Genomic DNA, 12,340 nt, shown 5'->3' with positions numbered 1-12,340 from the left:
AAGACGGGACCAAAGCAAACAACCAGCCCAGAGCGAGCAGAATATATATATTTTTTTAACCTATATCTTATACTTATTTTGCTCTGGGTCTGGAGATATACCTCAGAGCAGGATAAGGCACATTTGATTTACATCAAATAAATTAATTGCAAAGAAAATTTCCCTTCAGAATTTGAGAAAATCTCCAAATTTGCTTAACCTCAGTGACCCAGATTGCAATAAGCTTTTGAGACAAGTAAGAAAAAAAAATTCTCTTGCGTAGGTGTAGGATGTGGCTCGATGTGCTGTGCAACTTAACTCTGAATCTTATATTTTTTTTTTTTTAAATATAGCAGGCTATGGGTACCAGATTCTGTAATGGGACGTTGATCCAGGGAACTAGTCTGATTGTCATATGTGGAGTAGGGAACAGAGTTGCCAAGTTAATTTTTTTTTGTTGTTGTTTTTTTCTGGACAGCTTACCAAAAAATTTGCGATCCATGTCTACAGCCCAAATTTCTGATATGTACACATTAGTTGCATTCACTGTAAAATGATGATAATAATTACAGTCCAAAGTATCTGTATAAAAACTTTCTTTAGCTTTAAAAAAAAAAAAAAATCATGAATGCAGAAAAAAAGTGCCCAATTTTTGTGGACTACTCAAGAATTCCAGGACGGTTGGCAATGAATTTTTCTCCTAATATGGGGCAATTAGCATCTGCCTCATGTGGCTATTGCTCTCCTCTGAATCAACACGTTAAGTTACCTTTAAGGATGAAAGTAGACCTGCCGCGTCAAAACACCTATCCAAAATTTGAAAAAGTGGCTTATTTAATACTAAAGTCCCACACTTACAATAGCCGCATCAACTGGCTAATAACTTTGCAGTATATTCACCACTGTGAACAAATCATTCAGACTGAGGTACGGGCTTGTGCAAGCTTCCGATCTGCAGACAGAGCCTGGGTGTGGGTGATTCCTGAGAAAGGGGGAGGTCCTCCGAAACGTCGCCACAGGTCTGTTTCCCTCATCGTCGGTCAATGTCTTTGAGCAGGAGAGCAATCTATGGAAGTGCAAGTCTTAACCACACCCAGGATCTTTCTACAAGTTGGAATCTTGCTCAAGCTCGTACCTCAGTCTGAATGATTTGTTCACAGTGGTGAAAAGATTATTGGATAAATTATGAAGAAAAACAACTTGTTGTGGCGTTTTCTATTTTGTATGTCAAAAACGCTATTAACCTGCAGATATGGGGTTAATCTGCAGACTTATACATTAGAGTTCATCTCTTTGGCTATGTGCCCACGATTAGGCTATAGCAGCACTTTGGACGCAGCATATTTTTGCTGCGTCCGATCACACGGGTAAATCCGCATGTGTTATAGTAATAATCATTTTTATTTATATAGTGCCAACATATTCCGCAGCACTTTACAATTAAGTAGGGACATATACAGACAATATAAACAATACAAATGTATCACATTTAGAGTTACCGCACCGAATACATTCTATTGGTGAAATTTCTGTTGTGGAGACTAGCGTCTCTGGAACAAAACCTGACATGCTGCAGCTCGTAAAAGCTGCGCCGCCGATGCTTCTAATGTACAACGCAGCGTTTTGGATGCAGCGCAGGTGAGCAGCGTCCACAATGCTGCAAATACTGATCGTGGGCACGTACCCTTTAAAAGTTTTTCTTTCAGGTTTTTTGTTCTCTATGCAAATAAGGCCTCCCTTTTCCTGGACATTACATTCATGTAGCTCCCCATGGCTGGGTGTACAATGGCTGTCTCTCAGTCCTTCTCAGCCATTATTCACATTTCGTCACTTGACATACGGTAAGGGTTTAATACTGTAGGTTAGGACTGTCCCGAATAGGGTCACCGTGACGTGGTGGGATGGTTTTTAAGTTTTTTTTTTCATCAAAGTTATGTTAAACTAAACTAAGCGCCCTATATTATTTTCATGCAATATTGCCATTTACTGTAGGGTATTTGCTTATTTCGTTTTTATCTTAGGTTTTGCAGGTTTATAGAGTACTAAAGCCATGCAGCAGCTGCAATGAAAGCCCAGCTGCCAGGATGAAATGAACTTTATTCAACCCGGCAGCATCCGACTTTCAGTCAGAGGCGCAGCAGCAGCTGGAGCCATTCTACAACCCCCGGCAAAAATTATGGAATCACCGGGCTTGAAGGATGTTCATTCAGTTGTTTAATATTGTTGAAAAAAAAAAGCAGATCACAGACATGGCACAAAACATACTTTTTCCTCAGAATTGAGTGATTCCATAATTTTTTCCCTCTGCTTCAAATTACCCTTACGGAGTACATTTTTAATCTTGATTTCTTTAGTGTTTCTTAAAGCCCTAAAGTTGCCATTTGAAATGACTTTAGTTTTGTGCCATGTCTGTGATCTGCTTTTTTTCAACATCATTAAACAACTGAATGAACATCCTCCAAGCCCAGTGATCCCATAATTTTTGCCAGGGGTTGTATACGCCCAACGGCTCCCCCGATGCGCCAATGGGTTGCCATGATGGCCAGAGGTCTGCTGAAGACCCCCATGCCTGTCATGACTGTACTCCTGTGAACGCCAGCTTTTTGCTGGTGTTCAACAGGGACCATGATCTTTTTTATATTCAGCAATACTGTGATATTGATGAATATAGCACAAGTGATCAGACGATCGATGGCTCAAATCCCCAAGGAGATGAAATGCAGTGAAAAAAAGATGATTTTTCAAAATATCAAAAAAACAAAACAAAAGCCTACACAGCATAAAAGTTCAAATCATCCTTATTTCCCCCCATTAAAAAAAAGAAGAAAAAAAAAGTGGTATCACTATGTTCGTAAAAGTCCGATCTATCAAAATATAAAATTAATTAACTCGATTGATAAATGGCGTAACGAGAAAAAAAAAACTAAACACATTTTTTCGGACACCGAAAAAAAAAATGCAGGTGATTAAAACATTGTATATATGCCAAAATAGTAACAATAAAAATGTCTCAGGGAGTAAAAAAAAAAAAAAAAAAGAGCCCTCACACAGCTCCATAAATGAAAAAGTTACAGGTCTCAGAAAATGGCGAACCAAACAAAGCTGTATGTTTTTGTTTTTTTAATTACAAATAATAAAAAAAAAACACAAAATAGAACACTGCACTTAGATTTTTTTTCCCCATTTTCCAGTATATTAGTTGATAAAATGCATGGTGTCAATCAAAGTACAACTCGTTCCACAAAAAACAAACGGCTGGCTCTTGGAAAAATGGGAGGAAAAAAAGATGAAAAACCACAAACGAAAAATAGCCATGTCGAAAAGGGGGTAAAGCTTCCAGCTAAAGTCATCAAGACCTGCAAACATTTATCCAATGTGTAAGGACAAATTTAGACTAGAATTCTAATTAGGCAGCAAAGAGATCAATCAGCATGAATTATCTCATTTTCTAAAATAACTCAGAAAAAAAATCGGAAACCCAAACATGACGCAACATCTGGGGTTGGACATGAAAAAACTGCACCCAAGGTGAGGAGTCAGAATGCAGTAGTGAATTTACCTCCCCCCAAAAAAACAACCAAAATCACACAGAAGGAACATGCGGAGAAATTTCTGAAACTTAGCACAAGTGAATTGGAAATGAAGGCAGCGACCTGGTTGATGGCTCTGAGCATCTTATCCACTTTTTCTCTGTATTCGCACAGAAAAGTCTCCTGCCGTCTTCAGAAAACATTGCACTTACCGGTATACTCCAAATCTGTAGGCCATCTGTGTATCCAATCATCAAAAGCAAAGGGGGATCATTCCCCGTACTGTGCATTTCATGAAACTCCATATTCCTGTATGCATCTGGAATCGACAAAGACAACCATTGTCTCAAAAAAAAAATCAACCAAAGTCACAATCATAGTGGTCCTTTCCTGCCAACTAATTAGTCACATACTGATAACTTGCCACGGCTGCTAACAAAAGAAATCCCCATGAAACAATGATTTTCCTGATATATCTTTAAAAATCCCCAAAAAACAACCCAACACATTTGCTCTTATCTTACCTCCGCGGTCAGGCAGCACCACATATAGGGAAAGCAGGGTGCATCTATCCATTTATCGGTTCTTTCATCCTGTTCTTTGTCCGTTTTTGTCTAAGTAAGGACTAATACCCATGAATTTGCAATGCGGTTCTTAGCTTTTCTTTTATCTTGGGTGTTCTTTTTTGGGGATTTTTAAAGAGATTTCAAATAAAATAACTGTTTTATGGGGATTTATTTTGATAACCAGACTAATTATCCTCTATACTTTATATACAATAGTTATCCAAGGTTATCAATATGGGTAGCTATGACTTTAGAGATAATTTTTTTCATTGTTATTCAAAATAAGTATGTTCATGGTTTCATCCTGTGAAACAAATCCATCTAGAAAAGGCCTATATGTTCACTAGAGATGAAATGGAATTACTGATGCCATTCTATTCTTTGTTTTGATAGCATGAAGCTTGGAAGTAGACTAATTATTTAGAAGTACGTAAACAAATAGCAGATTATTATTATTTTTTTATTATTATGATAATTATTGGCAAAACATGATAGCCTTACCATTTAAATCTGAATTTTCAAACCGGACCCAAACGATTTTCTCTTTTTCATCAGTTGTAGGTGATCCACTGTAAGCCTAGTACACGCAAAAAAGAAAAAATCAAGAACAAAACACGAGCGTTAATATAGATATCAGTGTAATTTAACCTCTAGACCAGGGGTCTCAAACACGCAGCCCGCGGGCACATAGACCCCTTGGTGATCGCAGCCTGGTCAAGGAGCCGCCATCAGCACTGTAGTGCAGTGTATTGCCGCGCAGAGACCGGCTCTCTGCACAGCCATATCAACGGCAGCCGCCGGCCTATAGAGGCCAGCAACTGACATCTGCGTCCCAGCGCAGCGGCGTATGACGTCACTGCCATGCACTGGGACGCCGATGTCAGTTGCTGACCTCTGATAGGCCGCTGGCTGGCATTGGTATTGCTGTGCAGAGAGCCGGTCTCTGCGCAGCAATACACTGCACTACAGCGCTGATGTCGGCGGCTCCTGGACCGGGCCACAATAGTTACCGGGTCTATGTGCCTGCAGGCCGCAGGTGCAGAAAAGACGCCGAGGGAACGGAGGACAGGTGAGAATAATCTTTTTTTTTTTTCTGTCATGCCTATAAATACATCAGGGGGCAGTACAGAGATCTCTCCCATGACCTGTTTATACCAAGGATGGTGACAAAGACGAAGGGGCACACTATGCGTCTGGAGGAAAGGAGGTTCCTGCACCAGCATAGAAGGGGATTCTTTACGGTCAGAGCCGTGAGACTCTGGAACTCTCTGGGAGAGGAAGTGGTGATGTCCAACTCACTTAATGAGTTCAAGAGAGGCCTGGACGCCTTTCTTGAGAACAATAAAATTACATCTTATGCTTAGTAATAGTTAATTAATCCAGGGATTTAATCTGACTGCCAGATTGGAGTCGGGAAGTGAATTTTTCCTCAATGATGTAAATTGGCCTATACCGCATGGTTTTTTTTTGCCTTCCCCTGGATCAACGCTGCGGAAAAGCTGCAGTGCACAAGAAATAAGCTGAACTGGATGGACGCTTGTCTTTTTTCGGCCTTATAAACTATGTAACTATGTAAAATACAGGACTGGGGACCTGTGCGCAGTATTGCGGGGGTGGCCTGTGCGCAGTATTGGGGGGGGGGACCTGTGCGCAGGATAGGGACCAGTTCAGAAGGTGTATAAGAAAAAAAATGTCACTTTGTCCTGCAAATAATGCAGCCACCCAAATTAAATGTTTTTCTGTGTGCGGCCCATATGCCCAGCTGAGTTTGAGACCCCTGCTCTAGACAATAAAACCTTTCCTTGCATTTAAGAACTGCACAAGCAATTCCCCCGGTTCCTTGCCGGTGGGCTTATAGGCAGCGGTGTACCTAACCTTTCTGTAGCCAAAGTTAGAAAGCATCACCACCCCGAAGCAAGAGAAAGTGCACAGCCAGGAAGAAAAATATATAACTTTAAAGTTAGAGAAATCTGCTCCACATAAGCGAAAAAATATATACCATAACGTCCTAACCAATGTGCTACAGAAAATACCTTCCGCATATTGTAGATATGTTGTGGGTTTAATGTGGACCCACAAGTACTGCAGATGCAGGACTTTTCTTGTCAGATCAGTCATTTAATCGCTACATAACACAAGTACGTTTGACATGGTCTTCATAGAGGTAAAACCTTCTGCTGCCTATGATGACATTTTCTGAGCTACAATCCAGCAAGAAGTAGAAATCCTTCATTCATTTTCGCAATTTCTTTATAAAGAAAAAATACTCTGCTTACTGTATTTTTAACCTCAAAACGTTGATCACCCGTCCCAGCCACCTACAATATAAGATTGGATCATAGGTACAGGGGATCACGTTTCCCACATTTCGTCTACCTGAGCTAGCACTAGAGGGAGAGGCTGTGAGTGAAACGATAGCTTCATACAAGTGAGTGCACACAGTTAAGCTGACCATACACGAAAGTAGCTGTCGGTTCAACTTTCGCCTCTCAAACACATGAGCTCGGCTCGGACGAGAGTGTACGTTTTCAACAGGGAAAGCAGAGAAAGCTGCAATCAGACACTTCTGGTAGTGACTTATCTTCCCTAAAAACAAAATATCGAAGGATCAAATTCCAACTGCCCAATCCTACTCTTCCCAGGCATCAGGTTCCACCGACATCTACCTAATATGTATGGGGGCCTTTATACTCATATCCTTTATTTTATCATATGAAAAGAATGGATTTTTTTTTTTACTCAAGTGGAACCTCAAATATTAAATGGATTATCCAGGACTTATTATTTTTTGGTTTGGGGGCAAGAACTAATAGGCAGGTAGTTGACAGCTCCCTGCCTGTTATGTACCGGAATCATCTCTGGCCGCTCAGCTGGCAATTCCCTGGCTTCATTTCAACTCTAGTCAACAGAGCAGTTTATTCTTTTCTGCTCTGCTCTGTTGATAGGGTTGTCACAGTAGACATCATGCTAATTGACATCGAGTCCCCTGCAGTTAGATAGCGGGGAGCGAACTGTCAATCAGCATAACAAGTAGAGACGCCTTATCAACAGAAAAGACTGTAAGAGAAGCTGCTCTGTCGACACAACATCAGCAGAATTGCTGGCAGGAGTGGTTCATCACCGCTTTGAGCTGGGAGAGATCGGCGCCAGGCAGAACAGGCAGGTAGGTACTGAGTATGGACCTAAGAACTAACAAAAGTCCCGGATAACCCCTTTAAAATGTTCCACTATTTCTGTACCTTTATTAGAGTTGTATAGAGAATGCTGCAATCATACATGGCCATCACTTCAATTTACACCTTCCTATCAAGGTTACTGATATACATGTGTGTCCGTGCATTGGGATCCCACCAATCTAGCAGTTATTTTCTATCCCCTTACATTCTGAAATTTTTCAGAGGCCAAGGAATCCAAGCCCAACAGGGCACACATGGTACTCAGCCCCTTCTCACATGGCACATTAGTGCTATTATCTTTGGTGTTGGTCTATGGTACTATAGAGATGAACAGGCACATCCCTGGTAGATATTTCTTCCCCCAAAATAAATCTGAGTCATTTACACAAGACATTGTTTTGTTAGTATGCAGAAAAATCATAAAGATCAAATAAAATTGGAAAATACATAAATTCTCTTTAATGGTTTAAATGTTGGTCTCAACAGGATACACTTGGCTGACATAAAGCTGCTCAATGACCACGCAGGTTGGACAGTCAGGGGAAAACGTTACTGGATAAACACAATACAATTACATAAAATCCAGGAGTATGTGACTGCAGGGAAAGAGTAATATTATATTATATTATTAATAACAACTTTATTTCTATAGTGTCATCATTTTCCACTACACTTTACAATTTTAGAGGGGACTTGTACAAACAATAAAAGAAAATACAGAATAACAACAATCACATAAATCAAAACAGATGCCAAGAGGAGTGAGGGCCCTGCTTCGAAGCTTACAATCTATGAGTAGAAAAAGCTGACAGTGACAGACTACTGGTAAGGCACATTCTAGTCAAATGAATTAGATCCATAATTCATACAAAAATGTGTTATATGAAGAGTATGAATACAGGTTAAAATAATATTACAGTAGAGTGCCAAGTGCTAAACTCATGCCTGAAGGAAGATACAGATCCTCAGGCAAAAGAACACCAAAAAAATAAAATTATAGTTGTGGCAATATATATATATATACACACACACACTCATATATATGTGTGAACATGATATACAGAGTAACCAAAAAGGGTTAAATACCAAGTGGCAGGAAAATTTTGTGCCTATGCAGAGTAACCAAATGGGTTAAATACCAGGTGGCAGAAATGTGTTTACTTCCTAGTTACATCTACCAGAACGTAACCAGCTAGGCACAATGCCACATGGCAGACTATTCATATACACATGTTGTGATAATGAGAGAAAGTGCAAAAATAGTAGTAGGTTATGAAACATTTACTCCTCAGTAAGAGCAATGCATGCATGTACATATGTGCATGTGGCAGAAAGGGGTGTTTGCTTCCTAGTTACATCAACACATGAATGCACCAAAAATAAAAGTGACCAGTGAATTATAGTGGGCAGGGTCCTCTCTCATCCTGTACCAGTCGCTGACTTGTATTGTTCAAGATTATTGTACTTGTTTTTATTATGTATACCCCTTTTTCACATGTAGAGCGCCATGGAATAAATGGCGCTATAATAATTAATAATAATAATAATAATAATAATATGCAAGGGGGCCACTGGTAGGGTCTTCAATTTGGTATTATAATCTGCTATTATTTTGCACTTTATCCATATAGTCATGTTGCTATAAGTAGATAGCTATTAACCTTTTTTGTCACTTGGCACTATAATTCGCTGGCCACTAGCTTTTGCCCGCTGCCTCACATAGCGCGTGTGTGCATGGAGCAGAAGTTAAAGGGATCCAGATCTTCAGGACAGGTAAATATAACCCCGTCATGAGCCACCAATATGCCCGGTCGCAAAGGCAGTCCAGATGGCCTCGGGTTACCTCCTCGTCCCGGTCACCTTCACAGGGAAGGCACGCAGATTTTTTTTCCCCTCAAAATCCAGTTCTAGTTTGAAGTCCATTCTAAATCCACATCAGGTGGGAAAGCTGAGGGAGATGGTGGACAGTTTGGTGTCGGCTGTTGACACCTCTCTGGGAGTGACTGCTGCGACGCCCCCTCCAGTTACTGAAACAGGTTTTTGTGGGGGGTTTTTTTGGAGCGGTAAGCGCATGGCTAGATCCTTTTTTTAAACATGAGGAGTTTACAGAGGTTTTACAGAGAGCGTGGGAACACCCAGACAAAACACTTTCAAAAGCGTAGTCATATGGAGAGGTTACAACCCTTTCCAGCAGGGCTGTTGGCCTCTTGGTCTACTCCACCAGTGTTAGACACTCTGGTGTCTCGCTTATCTAAGGTGACCACTCTATTCTCTTGTGGAGGTTGCGGCACTTAAGAACCTCCACAGACAGATGCATAGAACCAGTGGCGAGGTCCCCTTTTGAAGCGGCAGGATTTGATCTTTGCCCAGCCTTTCCTGTCACTTGGGTCTCCAAGGCGGTGACTGCGTGTGCTAAGCATTTGCGGCAAAGTTTTTTGGCTGGTTCCCAGGGTTTGGATTTAGCCGAAATCGCAGATCAGATTGCACAGCTAGAGAAGTATCTCTGTTCAGCATCCTTTGATGTGGCGGAGCGCTCAGCCCAGGGGGAAAGTAATTGAGTCGCGGTTCACAGAATGCTGTGGCTCAAGGTATAGAGGGCAGCCCTAGGTTCAAAAAGATCGCTGAAAGATCTAGCATTTCAGGTGTCTTGCTTATTAGGAACCAGACTAGATAAGATCATTTCAGAAGCTACAAGGAGCAGAAGCACCCTACTTCCTCAGTCCAGGGTCAATCGTCCTTTTCGGAGGCGTGGGTCCTTGCAAGTCCTTGCCATTCGTCAGTTTCCAGCACCGGATGAGTCGGCTAGACCGAAGGTCTCTCAGGAGAGCTACCTTTAGGGCTCGTCACCGCTGCTGGTTCTCACACTACGCTCAGTGTGTTCTGGTAGCCATGGTAAGCAGTAATGCTACTGATGTCACTGCTCATTACAGCCTCTGGATGTAGCAGAGTTGGGGATCGTTGTAGGACATCCATATTATGGATTACGGTGGACCCTGTGGATTATTGTTTTTTTTGCCAATAAATGGGTAAAAGAGGGTAATTGTCAGGGCGTGCTCTTTACAATTTAAGGACTTTTGTGTGTGCGTGTTTATTTCTTTTGTTAGTAATACAGGTGTCTTTTTAATAACCAGTAAAGTCTACGCAGACAGCTGGGAGCTGATAATAGGTTGGAAAGCTCCATGGATATTGGTCCCTTCCCAGAATAATAAAACCAGTTCACAGCTGTCTGCTTTCCCTTGGTTGGTTATTTAAAAAAGGCGGGATCCCACACCATTTTTTTTAAATTATTTTTTATTTAATAGATTAAATAAGGATAGACACTTTTTAGTGCCAAACGAAAGGCACTAAAAGGGTGCTAGTTTATTATACGTTAGGGGGCTTGTGACATGAAATATCTACAGGACAGCATACGGATGCTAGTTGAGAAAAATCGAATTGTACTCGCATGACACTCGTCCTATTTTTCTGGATCAACTTCGGACCGATTTTTTATACGCTAGTGTGACTCCAGCCTTAGACCAACACCCGCCGGACGCTCTCGTGTTCAGAGGCAACAGGAAGGTCAATGATTGATGGGTGGCCCCCACTTAGGGATTCTTCCCAGGTGGGTGGCTGCTTCCTCCTTTTTCAGGAAGCATGGCTTAGGGCAATCAATGATCTTTGGGTCAGGGAGGTCATCTCTTTGGGTTAAAGAATACAGTTCACCACTACCTCAGGATCATTTCTCTTGCTCTTGCCCTCCTAGGTCTCCCAGCTTGTGAGTCGGTTTCGACCAGGCAATAGCTCCCCTGCTTCGGGCAGGGGTGATTGTAGGTGCTCCTATTTCAGAACACTTAAAGGGGGTTTTATTCAAACCTATTAGCCATCCCCTAAAAGGACAGCTCAGATTTAAGGCGCCTGAACAAATGGGTTCGGCTTTGTCGCTTCAAGATGGAGTCGCTCCGGTCAGTGATCTCATCTATAGAAGCCGGGGAATTTCTTTCTTCAGTAGAAAATGGGGAGGCTTATCTGCATGTACCAATTTTTCCAGCCCATCAGGGATTTCTTCACTTTGTGATCAATCAAGATCACTATCAATTCAGGGCTCTTCCATTCAGACTGGCCCCATGGTATTCACGAAGATTCTGGCCCCGGAGATGGTGCTTCTACGCTCCAGGATATATTGTTTTCCGATATCTGGACAATATTCTTGTGAAAGCGCCATACTTTGCTTAGAATCTAGAGAGCCTGCAGACTCCAGAGCGATTCGGTTGGATTGTCAACAAGACAAAGTCTAGTTTGGTTCTGACACAGCGACTATAATTTCTGGGAATGGTGTTCAACACCGATCAGACATCAGTATTTCTTTCAGAGGAAAAGAGATTATCTCTTCAGAATTCCATCAGAACTCTGAAGCGTCCGGCCAGGTATCCCCTTCAATTTTGCATGAAGGTTTAAGGAAAGATGGTGGCGGCGTTTGAGGCAGTGCAGTTTGCCCAATTTCGGTCAAGGCCTCTACAGAACATGCTTCTAGCCTCATGGGACAGGTCAGTACATTCCCTGGATCAGCCTATTGGTCTCCCCCTTTGCCGTCACCAGTCTCAGGTGGTGATTAACGTTACCCCTGTACACTCAAAGTCGCTCTTTTCGTTCCATTCAGTGGCAAGTGCTCACCACAGATGCCAGCTTTTCCAGCTGGTGAGCAATCTTCCATCACAGATGGTCAAGGGAGTCTGGAGCAGTCAGGAGAGACTTCTCCCAATCAACTTACTGAAGCTCAGAGCTGTCCGTCTGGCTCTTTTACATTGGCAGCACTTAGTCTGAGGGTTGCCAATCAGGGTTCAAATCAGTCAATTCGACTGCTGTGGCCTATATCAGGGGTGGCACACAAAGCCCATCTGCCATGGCGGAGGTCGCAAGAATTTTGGAGTGGACAAAGGTTCATATACCAGGGGTAGACAACTGTGAGTTAGACTTAAGTCACCAGCAGCTACCCGCAGGAGAGTGGTCTCTTCACCCAGAGGTGTTCAGGCCGATTTGTCAGCGGTGGGGTATACAGGATGTCGATCTACTGGCATCCAGACTAAACAACAAGGTGCTAAAATTTGTG

At 42.0% G+C, this 12,340-nt stretch overlaps 1 protein-coding gene across 7 annotated transcripts in view; it reads right to left on the bottom strand.

Annotated features, from left to right (window-relative positions):
- The window catches only part of BCAS3 (BCAS3 microtubule associated cell migration factor), a 1,370,469-nt gene that overhangs the window by 1,321,885 nt on the left and 36,244 nt on the right, over positions 1–12,340 (bottom strand). For all 7 annotated transcript variants that reach the window (XM_073665482.1, XM_073665487.1, XM_073665488.1 and 4 more), the window contains 2 exons: positions 4,577–4,652; positions 3,722–3,828 (listed from right to left, as the gene is read on the bottom strand). In XM_073665482.1, the coding sequence (XP_073521583.1) occupies positions 3,722–3,828; positions 4,577–4,652 (183 nt within the window). The remainder of the gene's footprint in view (positions 1–3,721; positions 3,829–4,576; positions 4,653–12,340) is intronic.

This window comes from Phyllobates terribilis, unplaced genomic scaffold (assembly GCF_046119375.1).
Source record: "Phyllobates terribilis strain yellow unplaced genomic scaffold, ASM4611937v1 Scaffold_2__4_contigs__length_985480577, whole genome shotgun sequence".
Taxonomy (NCBI): Eukaryota; Metazoa; Chordata; class Amphibia; order Anura; family Dendrobatidae; genus Phyllobates; species Phyllobates terribilis.
The sequence above is the reverse complement of the archived record's forward strand: the minus strand, read 5'-3'. Positions and strand labels throughout refer to the sequence as shown.